The sequence below is a fragment of the Camelus dromedarius genome, chromosome 21 (assembly GCF_036321535.1).
Source record: "Camelus dromedarius isolate mCamDro1 chromosome 21, mCamDro1.pat, whole genome shotgun sequence".
Classification (NCBI taxonomy): Eukaryota; Metazoa; Chordata; class Mammalia; order Artiodactyla; family Camelidae; genus Camelus; species Camelus dromedarius.
In genome coordinates this window covers 19,248,818-19,268,053 of record NC_087456.1, presented here as the reverse complement: position 1 = coordinate 19,268,053, position 19,236 = coordinate 19,248,818, and the positions used below count along the sequence as shown (strand labels likewise).

General features: G+C 48.5%; 1 protein-coding gene across 2 annotated transcripts in view; it reads right to left on the bottom strand.

The window, feature by feature from the left end:
• Positions 1 to 525: 525 nt before the first annotated feature.
• The window catches only part of KIF26B (kinesin family member 26B), a 427,084-nt gene continuing 408,373 nt past the window's right edge, over positions 526 to 19,236 (bottom strand). For both annotated transcript variants that reach the window (XM_031438497.2, XM_064477251.1), the window contains 3 exons: positions 11,475 to 11,677; positions 10,883 to 11,033; positions 526 to 7,541 (listed from right to left, as the gene is read on the bottom strand). In XM_031438497.2, the coding sequence (XP_031294357.2) occupies positions 7,393 to 7,541; positions 10,883 to 11,033; positions 11,475 to 11,677 (503 nt within the window). In that variant the 3' untranslated portion in view covers positions 526 to 7,392. The remainder of the gene's footprint in view (positions 7,542 to 10,882; positions 11,034 to 11,474; positions 11,678 to 19,236) is intronic.

Below are 19,236 nucleotides of genomic sequence, written 5' to 3'. Positions count from 1 at the left end.
GGATGGGCGGGGCCTAGGAGGCCTTCGTCCTGGTTCTAACCTTTCATGCTTTCTCACCTGAATGTGCCCAGTTACAGGTGAGACAAACACAGCTGTTACAAGGGGCTGGGTGTCCAGGCCCGAGCCATCTGCAGTGACTGAGAATGCCTCCTTTTTGAGCCAGCCCCAGAGACGACCGCACCGAGGGACAGTCACCAGACCAACAAAACCATCGTCACCACATCAACACCAGCTTCTCCACACTTTCCATGTGTGATCACCAGCCCCGTGACTCTCGGGGAGGCAGAACAATGCCAGGGCTCTGGGACACAGCACCACGTCCACCTACCCCCTGCACGGGCTTCTGAACTTGCTGGGGGCAGCCCTACAGGGGGATGAGACAGGCCTTATCCTAGGAAGCCCCTGGGGGCTGGAAGGAAGTCCTTGGCCAAGGTGTTTGCTCCAGTGAGAAGAACCCTCCCTGGGCCTTGAATTGTCTCCCCCTCCGTTCAGGATAAACCAGATAGAGAAATTCATGACTCTGAGTAGGAGAAAAGTGAACATTTAATGCCACCATAGTTTGATTCTTTTTAAACACCAGATTCTTTTTTGACAACGTTTTACACCTCATATGCCACAAAAAGTCAGAGATCGTAGCCAGCAAACAATGTCTTCACACTGGAAATGGCACACAGCTCAATGAATTCATGTCACCAGTTTTTGAGAACTATAACTTTCTTTTCCAGACTGTTCTCCAGGTAGCCTGCTCACATGTATCATGATAAAGCCAACAGCTAACTTTCTTATATTGCTAGGTGAAGGCCCATACACAAAAGCCGGCCTGTTTGCAAATAGGTTGTCGGGACCTACCCAAGTACAGAATAGTTGACTTCTTGACTTTAACAAATGAATTTAAGAAAAATTTGTAACAGCAAACACTTCTAAGCTAAGAACTTAATTTTGAAAACGGCATCAATCTTTTATCCAAATGGTGAATTTAAAACAATGACATCAAATACCACCATTGAATTTAAAATGAGATTTTTATGAACTTATTTGCGAATCTGCTGTTTCTGACACAAGAAATGCACTTGGGCAGGCCTTGCCTCCAATTTTCAAATCGGCCCATTTCTACAGATTAGCATATTTATATATACATACATACATGACTAGCGCTGAAAGAACCACAAAGATCATTTAGCATACTGTCCTCATTTTACAGACTAGAAAACCATGTTCCAGAGAAGTTGGATAATATCTCCAAGGCCATAGGACTCTTATCAAAACTGGGGTCAGAACTCAGGGTTTTTGTCCTGTGCTGTTCCACCATGTCACATACCTTCTGTACACATGCATCCGTATACACCCCGTGCACACACATCAGTACGTACGTGTGGCGTGTCCACGTATCCACATACCTGGTGCGACAGCACCTCATGGGAACAGTCTGGGATGCCAGACTCAAGCCCCGGTTCTATAAAACTGCTCTGGGAACTTGGGCCAATCGTTGGCTGTTGACTCAGGTTCTTCATCGAAAATGGTTATCCCCAGCTCCTGCACAGAGCTTTCATTCCTTCAAAGCACTTCCCGTCAACTATACCACTTTCTCTTTACGCTGTCCCGGAAGGGCAGCTATCATGACCCCCCAGTCTCCCACTGGGGAGCCTGAGGCCCAGCAAAGTGAAGCGACTTGCCCAAGGTTGCATAGTGAGCGAGGAAAGTGGGCCTGGAGCCCGGTCTCCTTACTCCGAGCTCAAGGCTTTCTCTCCTAGGTTTAGCTGCCTCTCAAATGAGACTACTGCCCCCAGCCCCTCCCTGCCTCTCAGAGATCTAGTGAGGGGACAATATGCCTTAAGTATTATGGGTTGTAAGACTCATTAAAGTGCTTTGGTTTCTCCAGAAAAAAAACAGGTACTATCTATATCCAAGGTAAGGAACTCCAGTTGCTTTTCTAAACCCCCTTCAGTAACACCAGGGCAGGGGGTGGGGTGTCTTAGAAAATGTAGGAACTCAATACTGTCTGCACTTCTCAAAAACTTAGTGTTCAACCAGCAGGAAGAGGCCAGATCCTCCTTCACTTAGGCCCGTGGAGGCTGATTTCCAAGCCTGTTATCATCCAGTTCAAAAGGGAAGGATCTTTTCCCCGTCAGCTACTTACTTACTATAGAAACAAACTCGATTTTGAACTAAGCCCTGTACTTTGAGGACTGGACTCTAATCCTTGTTCTCCTGATTTACTTCTCCCCCCAACCCCTGCCTGTGTCTCTGTTAACAGAACTTGCTAGAGTGAGAAGAAAAAACCACCACAGATCCACCAAACTTACACTTCGATGCACATAGCACTTGGATAGCATTTCCAACCACAATGTATTAATAAATTATAAAACACAAGCGACGCTACAAAACATCCTGAGTTTACAAATAAATGATAACCTCTTCATAAACTGAGTATGATGCTGTGGGATGTGGTGAGCAGTCTGGCGAATGAGGCAGTGAGCCTCTTTAGTTTTGAAGGTAATTTCTACATTTACATAAAACAGATGTGTGAGTGCCAGGGCCTCAGCGCTCACCCTACATATATGGGCATTGGGAATTGCATTTAGAGGAAATTAATCATATGCACTGAAAGCATGGTACCATTTCAAGCACCACTATATGTCCAATATTATGCCATGGTCTCCAGTTCTGAGCAGGGCCACCCAAAAGCAGAATGTGTTTGTTTAGGGATGGATAAGCAGCTTTCTGAAACTTTGTAAAGATTTTTTTTTTTTTCCTGAGAAGATGAGCTTCTCCTGGACCGGAATTCTGCTTTTATCTGGAAATGATGAACAGTTTGTAATAAATATGTATTTTGTCAGGATTGCTAAGTGACACAGTTTGTGAGTTTTACCCACAAATGCTGACAGATCTTTGCTGGAGGAGGAGAGAGATTATAACCCAAAGGAACACTATATTCCACCACCTGCCCTCCCCATTCCTCCCCTAAACTGTTAGACCATTTGCTGGCAGTGTCAGTGGAACTGAGTGTCAGTTTTGTTTCCTTTGGCACAGAGAAAAGCGGGCTTGGCTGGCCTGTCTTGACTTGGGCAGTTGAGTCTCAGTGTGGCAGTGTTGAAGAGAGTCCCCTGTGGGGAAGATGGGCCACACTGCCCGGGTGGCGGCAGGCAGGCCCCACAGCCAGTACCAATGGATGGCTTATTCAGCATCAAGTCCTCGAGAACAGGGCTTTCAATGTGTTTTTTTTACTGGCATGGTTTCAGGGTTTAAAATACATTGCCTTTAAAAGTGAGGAAATCTTCTAGTACGTGCTCAGAGTGGGGCTAATATTCTAGCAGGAAAGAACAATGAGTAAATTCATGAATTCTTCTGGTTTCAATTTTGAAATTAATTCATCTTTAGTAATAATTTCTTTTATAGCCTAAACCCTTTTTGGAACAGGGAACTTAAAAACATTCACAACATCGTTACTTACTGGGAGTCCTGCTTACAGAGCAACAGTGGTCAATGACAGGCAGCTGTGTGTAGAACCAGGCTAACAAACGCCTGGGCTCTTGCAAGCCCTGCCTCTATCCCAGGAAACCCAGATCACACAACTGCTTTCAAATAGTAACACCTGTGATAAAGTCTGACGGATTAACCAAAATTCATGATTGGCACCAGAATCTGAAGCACAGAAAAGGGCTCTTGCTCAACATGAATAGAAATCCAGAAATCCGAGAACCAGCACAAGATGTGTATGTGTGTGGGTCAGACTTTTTGCATCACCACCGTGGATGGTTTTTGTGGCTGCAATGAAGTCACTGCCACCTTCCAGGAACACAAACTTCAAGCTTAAGACTAATTTATGACAAACGGCCAGATTCCTACCTGCCAATCTCCCCATTCTGGACTGCATGGCATTTTATCCCAGTTTCTCTCCCCTCCCCAGCTTGGGATCCCTTGTATGAGCCCCACCTGTGTCAACATAGGAAAGACCACTGCATTTGCTTCTCAAGTTTCCCCACATTCAGAATAGCAACTGGAGCTAAAACAACAGACAGGGTGTTCTGATTTCAAATCTGGAAGAGATGAAAGTTAGAGACAGCTTCCCCGTAATGGAGAGGGGAATTCAAGGACAAGAGGATCAAAAGTTGCAGCTCTCAGGTGGGCTTGAAAGCCCAGGATAAAGCAAACTCTCACTCTGTTGCAACATGAAACACCACCATGAAATGCAATATGGATTCACTCCTGGAGACAGTATCACTATTTCCCCTTCTGGGCTTTGAGCTTTGTTCTGCTGCTGATGCTTCCATCTCAGACTAAACTATTTAGAGAGTGGGGCAGATTTCAGACAAAGAATTAAGGTTTCTGTGCCTAAGTGTTCATTTCAAATAAACATTTTTCTGGTCCTTTCATTTGTGGATAATGAAATGGAATAATGCATTCTTTGACATTCCTTTTGCCTCCTAGGTTATCTGTCACAAAAACCAGGAGGAGACCTGGACCAACCACACATCTCGTCATTGAATGAGGGGTTCTTCAGTTGTTGGTACTAATTCAGAACAGCTGACCAGCTGTATAGTCAACTCATAGGTAGAACCGGGAACAAGCACATCGTAGCATAGAATTCACAACTTCTTCACATGGTTTATCAATACTTGGTATGTTAAGATGTTTTCAGCTTACTTAGGTTAGAAAAGACAAGTAAAGGAAAGAAAATAAAGAGCCAGAATGGACAACCTCCATGCAGGTTGTTTCCCTAAGCCACGGCCAATAGCACCCTGAGAGATGCTGCATGGTGTGGCATCTGGGGAGGCCAATCTGACTTGGTAAGATAGCTCTTGATTTCATTCAACCCTTTTGTTATCTCATGAAGTTGCTACAAACATATAAAGCAGGTTTAGGCAGGAGGCAAGCCAAAGGCCACTCCTGTAGGAAAGATTCACGGATCAAGATTTTAAATCCCTGGAGATGTTTCCACTTAGTCTCACTCCGGGAAAGGCATGAGAACCCCACAGGAAAGCAGCACAGCGAGGTAACCTGTGCGGAGACGTGGGCAGGATAAACACAAAGGACACTGATTACTCATCAGATGCATGTGTTTCCAACAAAGACTGGGCTACTCACCTTTGAACATCCCCACATTAAAGGTTTTTCATGAAGTGGTATATTTCAAACCAGCAACCAAAGGGATGCCAAGTGGAAAACCCAAACGAACTCAACAGGTTAGCATCCCTTGAGGTCCAGAAGCTTCCTTTATGCTGCTGTTGAACACGCCCATCCACACAAGTGCTGAGACCAGAGGTGTGCCCAGAGCCAGGGGGCTGCCCTTGAGAATGGGGTTAGGATGAGGGAGCTCTTTCTCCCCAAGTGGCAGACACACTTGTTAAACTAGAGGAGGAAATGATCCATTCTGGAGTAACCTTTCACCATATTTTAGCCCATTTTAGCTAGCAGATGGGAGCAAAGCTTCTGTGTGCACGTCTGCAGAGGAGAGAACTCTAACGGAACACAAAGCCAGACTTGTCATCCATGGAGCTGGTTTCCAGTCTAATGGGGCTAATGCTAATGCTCAGGGCTGTCTCTGCCCTGTTCTGACCAGTAGAGGACTGGTACTAGGAAGCACGAGACTTTGGTTCCCACTGACTGAGTTCAGCTGAGCTTCTCCAGCTGTGTAGCATTGACAAAGAAATAAAAAGGTTCTTTTTCCCCAGGGAGCAGTTGGTTAGCCGGGACTGCCTCACCTGCAAGTTAGCTCACGTAGGTATTCTGCATTTGAGGGCAAAAAGAACAGTGCTCTAGAAAACCCTGGGCACCTCCATCAATCAGCAGGCTGCAGGGGCCTGGGAGAGGGCCTTGACCTGGAAGGTAAGCAAACACCCAGCTGATCCACAGCTGTTATCAGACAATGCCTTGACCATTCTGTGCCTTGGGTTTCCATCACTCAAGCGGGAATGATAATCCCTAAAGGAACTGTGGCAGGGATGAACAACTCAGTTCGACAATGAGCTCCGAAGTTCCTGGAGTCAAGCCCTGTACATCCATATGCATGACACTCCGTGCCCTGCATGTGTGGTGTACAACAGGAAACCTTTCTCTGTCTTCAGGTGCCAAGGTTGAAGGGCCACACCTGGTCCTTTCTTGGGATGGAGGCTTTGGTGCACAAGAGAGCTGGGACTTCTTGTATTTAAGCCGCACTCCGGAAAACAAAAAGTTGTGCCACCCTCCCCCTCCTTCCTTGTTCTATGGTAATATTGTTGGGGTTTCTGAGCATCTACAAGCCCGAGAAGGTCTCCAAACTGGGAAACATCTTCTGCGCTAATAAATTTGCAAAACTAGAGAAGAAAAAAATATGGCTCTGTTGAATTGGTTCAAGCTCTCACTCCAGAGTCTTTGGAATAAAAACAAAGATGAAAAATGTTGTCAGGGCCATGAAAAACCTTGGATTTGTGGGTAAGTAACTAGTATACGTGCGTCAGGACTTGGAGGGGAAACTATTCAGAACATCCCATCCAAAGGGTAAGCAGGGCCTGATCCTAAAGGCTCCTTTCACCTTAAAGACGCACCCCTCTCTCCGCTCCTTTCTCTCAAGCTCACGTACACCTGCTCCATGATCGACCCCAGGTCTGCCCGCTGACCCTGCCGCTCATGGGAGGTGGCGTCGAGCATCACCTGCTGTTCCAATCTTCTTTGGAAACACACTGGCTGGTGCCTGAAGTCTCCATCTTCTGTCTGGCCTTCCCAGCAGAACCAAAACAGACAGGTAACATTGATTCATATGCAATACTGATTAGGAAATAGCTCTACAAACACAACTTACTTAGAAACAGCAAGTCAGAAATAGGGTAAAACACCAAGAGAAAACGAGCTGTAAATACATTGCAAAAATGTGTTTGCTTTTCTTTTGTGTTTGTTTTGTTGTTGTTTTCATCTTGACTAGCACCATCTGTACACCAGAACATATGAACATAAATGTTTGGATAATAATAAAGATTTGCAAGGCACTTAATCAGTCATTCGGGGTAATTTGTTGTTGTTTTGTTTACGCTTTCCACCGCAATCCCACATCCACCCTTGCCCTTTCTCACAAACCAGGAGAAGTGTGAGGTCTCTTTTGCCGGCAGTTCTTATGTACAAACAAGTTCTTTAAAGTTCCTCAAAGTGCTTTTTCAGTCTCACTGGTCTTCCACGTCCCTTGGGCTTCCCATCATTGTCTCCTCTCCCGCGTGTTTGGTGTCTGCATCTTGCCTACGGAGAACAAAAGAAAAATCGCCTTCCGCTCCACGCTCCCTCCAGACTTGCCACCGACCTTCGTCCTCGTTCCGTGTCTCTGCACGCCGCCGGCACCGAGGGCCCGCCGAGTGCTGCCGGCTGTGGATCGGATCCTGGAGTGAGGGCCGGGCCGGGGCGGGCCGGCGGCGGCGGCGGCTCCCTTCAGCGGCGCCTGGAGGTGATGTCAAAACAGGTGATCATCATGAGGTGCGCCTTGCAGAAGTTGACGCGGCTCTCCAGGCGCTCCGTCACGCACTCCAGCGCTTCCAGGTACTCCAGGGAATCCAGCTCCAGGACCTGCTCCAGGTCAACTGCAAAGAAGGAAAAGCCTGCTGGAGACTTGGGGCCAGCGCGGAAGGATGGGCTCAGCCCGGCCGGTCCGCCGCTGCACCTGCGCCTGCCCCTGCACTGGGTTGGGAGGTCCGAGGCAAGACTTCCACGCCCTCCTGCCCGACCCTCTGCCTCTCTCAGGTCAACAACAGAACAGTTTAATACTTGCGATTATACTAGGGCCCTTCGTTCTAGTAACTTTAGATCCCTGACATTTGATTGAGACTATACTGAGGGCCAGAGTGAAATTCCAGCTCTCCCACCTCCACCACCTCCATCTCAGGATTTGAGACTCTACCAGCACCATTCTTCTTCATTAACTACAAAATAAATAAATCTTCAACCTGAGGCATGGAGAACATCCCTCCTTTTGGGGGTCTCACCTGAGTGATGTTTCTACCTCTGCCTACTCATAGGAAGTACATTCTCCAATTAGTCCTTCACACAGCTGTAGGTAGCTGCCTCTCTAAGCAGCTGGAGAAACTTGACCCTATCTCTTGGCCCTTCCTAGCACAATTTCACATACTCATGGTTGTTTGGGAAACAAGATGATGATGAAACCTATGTTGTGGAATGTATGTGATTATGATTCTTTGCTCAGAAGGTAAGCTGAGATTTAGAACCCAGATTCCATCCCTAATGTTTAGGCCTGCACAGAGTGAAGTCTGTTTCCTTCAGTTCCTCTAGAGCTGTTATCTGGGGCCATCCCCTCCTGGCCCTCAGCTCCTAATGGGTCCAGGGGTACCTGGGCAGAGGTATGGCTGCCTGGCCCCTGCTCCAGAACTGCTGCAGGAGGACAGGAGTAGACAGCAGCCAGGGTGGTGGGGGTGGCCCTGGAATCCAAGGCAGGAGACTTGCACTTGACCTCCAGGTCAGCCAGGCCTAACATCTGCTGGCACAGGGTCCTTAAAAGTGATAGGAGCATCATAACTGCAAGTCTGCTTACCTTCCTAACTAGAGTAGCCACGAAGAGTAAAACAAAAAGATGACAAATGGTTTGAGAACTGTAATGAGCTACAGGAACACCAGGGGCTGAAACCAAGGCTGATTTCTTTTATAGCGGAGTTAACTGAGCTGCAGAGAAGTGAGGTGTCCTGCTCAAGGTTACACAGTCAGCAAGGACTGGGGCTGGGGATGAGGCTAAGGCTCCTGAATATTGGTCTAATATTTAAAAAACAAACAAAAAAATAAAACAAAAGCTCAACATACCATAACCACATCAGGATCATCTTGAAAGTACATCAGAATTAATAAATGAAAAAGAAAATGGAACCCAGCACATGTATTTTGATGCCAACACCCTGCCTGCTTATTACCCACACCGAGGGAATAGTCAGCATACAGCCTCATTGATTTTTTTTTTTTTTTTGGTCATTCTAGGTTTCAGTTCATTTTGAAGAACCAGTGTTTCTCCTTCATGAAGCCTTCTGTTCATCCTCTTTCTCAGCATCAAAAAAAAAAAAAAACCAAAAAAAAAAAAAACCCACAAAAAACCTGATTCCTGACATATACAGAGGCAAGAAGAAAGTGGTTGTTTCCTGGAAGCATCTACATAGATACTGATGTTTAAGCTGCTCCCATTCTTGGAAAAATGTGACTTTGCAAGATGAAAACAATTTTTTAAGACTGCCTTAAGCACAAACAGCTCTCAAAAATTAAAATGTTAATGAAAGCAGCAAAAAGGAAGGAGAACTGATGGATGGGCGCCCCTGGGATCCTGAAGTGCCTGAGGATCCACGGATGAAGGAAAACAGTGTGCTCAGGTGGGAGAGACAGCGTCAAGCTCCACGCTTATGCTGTGACCAGACTTCAGCTAATGTCCTTGTTCGTGGCTTGTCTGTCCCACTAGAGCCGTAGATGGGAATACCCTGGGGAGCAGTTCAGGGGTCTGTCCAGATTCCTAGCAAGGGAACAGCTCGGTGCATTGTGCAAGTAGGTGCTGAGGACTGTCTGTTGAGGACAATTATTTACTTCAACTCTGGGACAACTAACACTGGTTACTACGGATGCTGCGCCTTCATCGTGGGCAGGCCATGTAACCGGCACTTGATGATGGACAGTAACTTGTTCACTCTCACAGCAACCCTGTGAAGTAGGCACTGTTGTTTCCCATTTGACAGTTAGGGAAATCAAGGCTCAGAGAGGTTAAGCGTCTTACCCAAGGATTCACAGCTAGCATCTAAAGCAGGTCTGCATGACTGTGGTCATCACCACATATGTTACAACTCAACATGGTAGGATGCATCATAGACTGGTCCCAGTGCCCTGTCCTCCTGTTCACTTAGTTGATCCTCACAAGAGCCCATGCGGCACTCAGGGGAGATGTTATGACCTCATCATTATGGAAAGGAAACCGCTTGAAGACATACTGTGAAAGTGGCAGGGCCTAGCTGGGAGGCCCATAAATTCTGTCCTTCCTTCTTCACCTAGGATCATTTCACCCAGTATTTCTTAAACCTAAGCCTCCAGACTCTGCCTGTCATGTTCCCCTCACAGGGACGCTGGAGAGGGTGCTGTGATGTTCAGGGAACAGTCATGAAGAGAGGGAGGCACCAGGAGGCTGAAGGGCTGGAGGGAAGAGCTGATGGGTGCTGGACAGGAAGGGGAGGGATAGGAATTTTAGTGGAAGTAGTGCATTTTATTCCAGAGACTAAATCATCTAGCATGGGGCCCCATATCAATGAAATAGTTGGGACCAGATTTGAGATTCATTTTGTGGCAAATGGAATGGTTAGGAACAAATAAATAAGAGACAATTGAATCCATCTTTCAAAGAGAGCAAAATTGTTCTGAATTGTCATTAGACGGCTACTGTCATCCTGGGCTTTCTATTAAGCGGAAATAACACTGTGAATGTTATTCTTTTCACTCAAAAATGTTTTCCTTGCTTTCTGGGTCCTTTGTGAGGCTTTTCTAGGATTGCACATTCTACCCTATTGAGAGCTCTATAAATTCTTGTCTATTTCAGGCTAGATATGCAATGTGATTTTGTGGCCTGGAAGCAGATTTGTAATATAGCCTTCATGTCTGGGCGATCCTCTGCCACATGCGGGGGGTGGAGGGGGGTGGGTGGATCTCATTTTCAGGTGCTTTCGACTGAGACACATTAGAAGTAATCTTGCAAGAGCAATACTCCCTGCCCTGCTGCTGCCCCCGCCCCTCCCATCGGCCCCAGGAGAGGGGCACTGCCTCAGTGCTGGGTCTCCAGCTGAGGGGCATCAGATGCCCTTGGGGTCAGATCGCATCTGTGTCCCTCCCAGGCTGGGTGACGAGCCAGGCCTGTGTAGCTGGTGAACCAGGGAGTCACAGAGACAGGCCTTACATTCACTGAGCCACTTGTTGGGATCCAGCATCAGATACTGTTTCGTCGTCTCCAGCTCCTTCATCAGCCACTCGTACTTGGCTTGGACCTCCGCGATTCTCTGCTGGCGATGCTCCAGGATTTTCAGTTTCGCATTGAAGCACATGACCTCCTAGTACACAGATGGGAGGAGATGGGGGTGGAGTGGGGCAGGGGAAAGGACCTTTAGCTCAAATCTAGCCCAGGCAACCTTTTCTGGAAAGGAATGCTTGTGCTTATAGTCATGCAAAAGGCGCCAGTCCTGGGAAGTTTGGGAGGGACCTGGGGGAGCAGCTCAGGCAGCACATGTGCAGGGAGGGACTATCCCAGGCATTTCTCAAATTTAGAAGGCAGCCAGCGGTCCAGGCTGGAGCCAGGAAAGCATGGAAAAGCACCAGCTCCCCCAGCCGCTCTCCAGAGCCAGGTGCACAGGCCCATTTGCCAGGGCCCTTGTCTCCCACCCACAGCGGAAGCTGCCGGGAGTCTCCGTGGGCCTGGCCCTCCTCTCGGGCACAGCCCAGGGGACCTGCTGGGGAACTGCCACCACCGCTTGCGTGGGGAGGGGCCCGCTCACCTTGCTGTTGCCCCCTCGTCGCCGCTGCAGCCGCTCCACATCGTCGATTTCATAGACTTTAATCTCAAAAGGTTCCCCAAGGCCCCTCTGGGTGCTGCGCAAGGGGCCGTCCACCCAGCGGACCCCCCCGCTGGTGGGTGGTTTTCTCACCGGGGAGGGGGTGTCAAGGGACAGTGCTGGGATGAGCCTCCGTCTCTGAGAACCTAGGTGGGGGATTCAGCCCAAAGTTAATCTTTTTGAATTTCTATCTTTTAAATATATTTTTTGATGTGAGGGGTGGGGCCATGACAGGCCTCTCAGGGAACTGCTACAGAGCTGTGTTTGAAATGCTTGGCCCTTCCACCACCACCTCACTGTCCACTCGCTTACACTGGTACCTCCACCAGCTCGGGGAGCCCCCCCCCCTTTCCAGCCACCTCTGGCTTCCACCTTAAAACACACGCACACGCAGGCACACCAAAACACACAGGCTGGAAGACACGCCATCTACAACAGACGGCCACACTGGCCATCTCCTCTGTACAGGTACATGGTACAGTGAAATTAGAGATGTTTGTGTAGGGAAGAAAGATATTAGTGTCTGGAATTGTAGTAAGAGGAGTTTATTTGCTTCAGCAACAACACTGGAATGAGCACAGGTCACGTGTCAGGCCCCGCTCAACGTGTTTTATGTGCTGTGACAAGGGCTCCTAGCTGCCCCCCAATGCCTGCTTTCCTCTTCCTCCTCAGCAAGACACCCCGAGTTGGAGCAGGGCACACGGCCACCCAGATGCACCTGTGTAGTACAAGTGACTTAAGCTCCACCAGTGTGACAGAAACAGAAGTGCCCTGTGCAACAGCTAGAAAGTGTCCTGAAAGGGGGAGGTCTGTCTGCCTCGTCCTCTCTCCTTTGTTCTGGATGGAAAATGGGCCTGCTGGCCAGTCCATGAGATGAAGATCATAAACAACAGAAAAATAAGAGGAGCCTGGGTTCCTGGCGCCCTGGAGACTTTCACACGGTCACCTATGCAGACTTTTTTCCTGAAGACTTAATTTTTCTAGAGCAGATTTAGGATTACAGCTGAATTGAGAGGAAGGCACAGAGAATTCCCATGTCCCCTAGGTCCCCACACACGGAGAGCCTCCCCTGCCATCAACATCCCCATCACAGTGGTGCATGTGTCACAACCTGCACTGACAGGGACACCCAGAGTCCGTAGTTTACATTAGAGTTCCCTCTTGGTGTTTACATCCTATGGTTTGAACAACTGTGTCATGATATGTATCCACCATGACGGTACCACACAGAGTATTTTCACTGCCCTAAAAATCCCCTACAGAGACTCTTCCACGAGAAATTAATCTCTATGTTGTTATTGAGATGTTCTGTCACAGGCAAGCCTAGTACCCGATTTAATTCTCACAGAAGAGGAAACTAAGGTACAAACGACTTCAGTAACTTGCCCGAAGTCTCAGTGTTCCCTTGTCTAAAAAAATGCATTGCCCACATTCTCCACCAAAATAATAAAAATTAAAGTATCAGGTAATAAATGATTTCCTCCAAAGAATAGGTTATCATTAAACACCACAGAACTTGGCACATAGTAGGTGCTCACTCAACATGAATATCCTTTTGATTGTTTTTCTTCGTAATCTTTTTGGGGAGCTGAAGAGCACACAGGAATCACAGAGATCGTATGTATGGTCAGGCCACTCAAGACGGCTGCTCTCTGGCTCTCTGTGGATCACCTGCTCAACCTGCTTCACTCACAGACTGCCCCATCCTCTTCATTCTAGGGCTTCATCAGCCCCTGGTAAGCGATGAGCCTTCCTGACGTCAATCGCTCCTGTAAGTGGCAGCCTCCTTCTCCCCTGAGCAGGGAGGGCTGCTGCCGCGTCCCGCCTGCTGTCTGCCACAGGCGGTGGGTGTTGCCCCAGGACACTCTGACGCTTTGTGTAGGATCCCCTGTCCAATAAAACAAAGAGGTCTCTGTCGTTGTCTCTGGGATCTTTCTTTGGTCAAGGCCTGCGGGCCTGCGGGCTGCAGCCCAACAGAGAGAACATGCAGACTTGTGCCCCTAGAGGCAGGTCTCTCAAGGATTATGAAAAGCAATTACCATAGTGTGGCTGCATGGCCGGGGGCCCCACTGCTCCAAGTACCACCTTTTCCGGTGCCTGGGGGCATGAGTGAGTGAAGCCTTGGCCTGGCTTCTGAGGGTGGGGACTTATATTTCATCCACCTTGGAAGCAGAACTAGCCTCTTGCTTTGGGCGATGATCATGCTTGCCCCTCTGGTTCTGGTCCCTCCTCCAGCGGGAGGCTGCAGGCTTGGCCCCCTGGAAGCTGGCGTCTGTGGGTGCTGGTGTTGCTTCCTGGAGCTGCATCTCCTGAGGCACACCCACCCAGAAGCAAATTCCACCAGGGATGGGCATCTCAGAAGCTTGCTTTCTCCTGGAAGGAGGATGGTTGGGAAACGTGACACCATCCCAACAGGTTTATCCTGAAGCTGAAGGAAGCCTGACTTAATTTAACTCAGAATTAGTATGTGGTCACTCCTGAGTTTGAGGAAAGAAGGTGGAGTCTGCCAGAAGCCTTGGCTAGCTGCTCTTAGAGTCTGGGCCAATTCTGCTTTTAAACAGAACAGATAGCGACTTCATCCAAAGTCAGAGCTGAGTGAGAGTGCAGGAGAGCATGTCACGACATGGCAGCCCTGAGAATACGAAGGATGCACAACCCTGTAATTTTCTGGAAACGGCCTGTATCTGCTAGTGGGCTGATGCTGCTGGAAGCACTGGTCCTCACAGCATCACTCCCCGTAGTGCTGAAGGACTCTTGGAGGAGTCAATGCCTTCTCTTCTCCACTCTCCCTCTTCATTCCTCCCCTAATTACGTGGGTTCTGCCTCTCCTCCAGAGATACACTGGGAGACTTAACTCAGGGTGTGATGGGGAAAGCTGAGGGCAAGGGCAGGGGACTGTGGTCAGACTAGAGGAGATGGAGTTTAATGCTGAAAAGGAAGTTTCAGACGGAGAGATGGTGCCCTCACTTTACTGGAAAGGGCACAGGAAACTGGTGCCAAAACGCCACATCATCACGGGGAGAGAACTGACCACAGGGCCTTGGTCTGACTCCCCACAGAAATATGACTTCTTGGATTTTCAGCATGGTCCACCATCTCCACCTCTCAAGCAGATGCTCCCAGCTTTCTGCTGAGCCCAGCCTCTGCCAGTGACCACTTCCTTCCAGGCTGCTGGAAGGTCAGGGTAGCATATGAGGTAGGGATGCGGTGGGGAAATGCCCCAGTTTGGGCAACAGTGGTGTGAGGCCCTGTTGAACACAGCTGTCTGGTTTGGGATCCCACGTCCTGAACCAGCTTCCTGCTGATGCCAGCAGGTCAGGATTCCTTCATCCTCTCTCTCCTAACTCCCTGCTCATCAGCCCAGCACTCTGGACATGGAGAAGTCAAGTGTGTAAAGAAACACTTAAGCTGGTAACTGCCAACAATTTTGCTGCATGAAAATCTGAGCCCACTCTCTCCCCTTCCCACTGCAGGCGTGGCCGTCAGCTGCGTGCGTTAGGAGGGGCCCCTGACCCGTCACAGCCTACTTCACTATCTCCTCCGCAGCACTGACAGCCCCAGTGAGAAGTCTGATGTTGGGCCTTCCATTTTTAACATCATCGAGTGCAGATGAAAGTGTCCACACTGAGTCCAAAGATGCTGTTTCTTAGGTCAAATGTCAAGAAACACAGGCATTGGGAACAGGCTGACGCCCTTTCCCAACTCCCGCCCCTGAGAACCTACCATCATTAGCTTCTCCTCCATCACCCCCCATTTCCATTCTAACTCAAGGTACTGCAAACATCAGAGATGAGGAGGGGGAGGGAAAACATTAAGGTGAGTGAATTTACTGACCAACAAGAGCCAGCCTCCTGCCTCCAGATGAATGATGATGCTGGCTGCTCCAGCTGCTGGAGACCTTGAATTGACAAGCGAACCCTTCCCAAGATGGAGATGAGATGGGGAGGGGTCCGGGCTGCAGGGCTCTCCTCAGGGCAGAGCCTGGGCCCCTTACACGTGACTCACAGCCCCAATCCCCCTCACTCTCTACTCTAAGGGCATTCCTCGGTGTCGTAGGGAGCCAATTACTTTTCAATTTTTCTTCCAACGTATAGTCAGAAAGATTCTCTCACTTGGAGCCCTTTCTCATCCATTTCTAGGTGGAGTCTCTTAGGAACACTCTAGAAATCTTAAATTGGCCAACAGGCAGCTTGCCTTACCCGTTTTCATTACACCAGAGACTACTGTGTTTTCTGAATTCATTAAAACAAAAGAAGATTGCACCTGAGAACCAAATGAACAGCAGTGGGAAGGCAGAGTGAACCAAGGGCTCTGAGGCCCTTGGAGGAGTAACTAGTCACAGATTTTGGTGCAGTGGGTCTGCTAACTGAACCCAGCCACCCATCAGTCAGCAATGTTTACTCAGCACCCGGAGCAGGGAAGTGTTTGGTGATTAGAGTAGGAAAGAAAATACAGGACAGGCTCAGTGTTTAATACACAGGTCACTGGCAGGGCGAGATATGAGAAGTACACAGAAAAGAACTCAGCTAACTTGTAAGACCACACTGCCTGCCAGCCATCCAGCCAACCAGTGACTCAGTCAGCAGTGTCCAACTGATTCCCAGTAACCTGCCCCAGCCCAGTGCTGGGGCCCCAACAGGCTGAGTCAAGTGCAGAACAAGCCATGCAGGAGCTCATGTCGGGGCAGGTCAAGCTCTGGGTGCATCTCAGAACCAACACGCTCCCTGGCTGGCTTCTCCTGGGGCAGACCCGCCCTGTCTCCTGGGCCTTTTGGATGCTGGGTCCACACCCAGGGCCTGCTGCAGTGGGAAAGAACTTCACTCAGACCAAGGTGCTGATCTAATTTCCAGATTTCTCCAGCCAGCTCAGGAGGGAAGGAAAGAGAGAGAAAGAAGTCAAGAGGGTAACACACCGGGTGTGGGGTGAAGTGTCAGGAACCTGGGGAGGAAGATCAACGTCAGGGAGAGCCCACAAGACACAGGATACGAAGGAGCTCTCAGTGTAAGGACGGGGCCTTGGGTGGGGCCAGGCTGATGCAACCATGGCTTAAACTGCCCATCACTGATTGACATCCTCTGAGACATGGAATTACTCTGGACAGGATGGACATTTGCTCCCCACCTGGGCTGGCTGCCATCACTCTACTTCATGGCTAATGGCTACACATACAAGTTTGTGTCACCTGCCACAGGGGGCTGGCAAGGAATAGCAGAGGAATGGATAAAAATCCATCAGTAGAAAGCAACCCACAGCTTCTGTCACCTCATCACACTTTCAGCCAAGAACCTATAATGACTCCCCACTGCCAACTGCAATCATTCCTACCATAGTTGCCACATGTACAAGGAATAATTTGACCAGGACTTACCTTTCCTGTCATGACATCCATTAGGAATAGCCCTCTTGTGGAGTTAATCCCACTCTGTTGTCCCTAAGCCATGCTCTCCCTGCCCCAAGCTTGTGCTCCCATCACTGCCTCAGCCTACAATGCCCTTTACCTGCTTTGCCCCAGCATCCTTCAAGGCCTGGCTCAGTGTTTCCCCATAGCCTTCTTCAACTGCTCTGGACCCTCTTTGTCTAAATACTTTCCTACACTAAAGTCTCACTGCATCTCTCAGCACTTAGCAACGTGCCTTGGTTCATTGTTCTCTGTTCCATGTGCTTCGTCCTTGCTCTCCAATGAGGTTATACACTTCCCAGAGCGGCCTTGTCTTCCACGCTGCCTGCCCCTCTCCCGTCATAATTGAAACTTTCATCTCACCAAGCTCTGACAGCACAGAAGAGGCCCGATCAAAATTTAACAACTAAAAATAAATCCCATGGACTACGGATCACCTTATGGAAAGGAAGTCACATTACCTCCAATATTTTTTACATTATTTGCATCATCTTATACAATGTGAGAATCAGAGAGACCGTGGTAGTTATCTACCAACCCCCTCATTTTACTTTTATGTGAGAAAACTGAAGCCCAGAGAGGACAGTTATTTCCTAAAGGTCACACAGCCCAAGATCCCAAGTCTACTGCTTTCTAGCTCAATCATCCCACTGCACTATGCCAAAAGGAAGAATCCAATTCCATGCACTCTTCACCAACATGGATCTCCAGGCACGGGACCACAACAGTGAACCATCACTATGTTTGACTGTTTCCACTGTTACGTGCACTAGAAAGCACTCAAAGAGTGCAAGCTTATCTCCCTGGGAAGATATTTCTAGCTCATTTTCACTAAGGAAATAACCAAAGCATTAAAGTTTTCCAAATTCAAAAGTAATCTCAGCTGACAGATAACTGCCTGTCTCCTCTGCACTGCCAGACATCTCTAGTGATAGTAAAATCCAGCCATCGAGCTAGGAATTTCCTTTGAGGAGGTTTATGGCTTCTCTTAAAGAAGTTGCTTTTGATTTATGCTGATCATATCTGACAGCCAGCATTTCTCTTAATAATAATCATAAAAAAGTAAGACAAGGTCACCGAGCCTGGAAGGAGCATATCTCCGCTGCCGTATCCATTCTGGACGCGGACTCTAGGGTGGCTGCTCACAGAGGCCCAATGCCCTCGGCGCTCTCTCTTATATCCCACCCCTGGCACCTAGCCTGGTGCTCTGCTTTTACACCAACAGCCTAACCTAACAAGGGACCCTCAGAGAACAGCATTTACAAAAGGTCACACCAAGCAAGGACATGTGCAGAGCCTGCAGTCCAAGTGATTATTTTAGGTTTCCTTCCTCTTTGCTCAGTGTAACAGCCAAACCAAAAAATGCAAGTCAAGAAAAAGAGCAAAGATGCAGAATAAGATGGATTGGTAGATTCAGGACACTAAATTAGAGTACGTGAAAGCACTCTATAACACCCAAACCCACGTGAGCACATGGCAAACGTCACACAATAATCTGGACTTTGAAGACCAACACTGGGTAGATTGTAATAATAAGGTTTATTGACTAAGTACTGAGAAGGCCAGATTTTTTTTTTTTCCCCTGCAAAGACTCTGGCTTACATAAATTTTCTTGCTATTTTTAGTAACTACTATCAATATATTTTAATGCCCTTGACCCTGCAAATAGGACACAGCAGCTGTCATGTTAACACCAAATGGCTTTCTGCTATCCACTTGTCTTCTACGGAGTTCTGCTCCCAGGTCTGCTGCTGAGACCCAGGGCTGAGGGCCTGAAGGGGAGCACGGTCAGAATGGACCACAGCCTGATGCACACACCGCCTGGGAAATAAAGACATCAAGATCCTGACAGGCATGATGGCTCCTGAACAGGCCAGGAGGGTAACATCCTCATCACGTTTCATGATCTGTGATGGGGTGGGTGGCTGGGTTGACCTACATCATGATGTCTAGAGTTACAACATGACTGCATGGTCCCTTGAGGTTGGTTTCTTTGATTTGAAGCAGACAGATGGTTTATGATGTGCATTAACCACAGTCTTTACATTTGGAGTGGAACACTGCACAGACTGTGCTTGCCTGAGGTGTGGGAACAGAAAAAGGCAACCCCGTGGTTGAGATAAAAACAGGTGGGGCAATCGCTGGCTGCAGCAGCTGCTGGAAAGAAGAGGCCTCACTTCTGGGTCTTACCCCATATTTTAATTCCAAATATGCTGGTGGCACCAATATTATCTGAGGGCTCTGGGAGAGACTAGGGTTTCATAGAAGGGCCACAGTGTGACTAAGGACAGGCTGGAACCCCAGGCC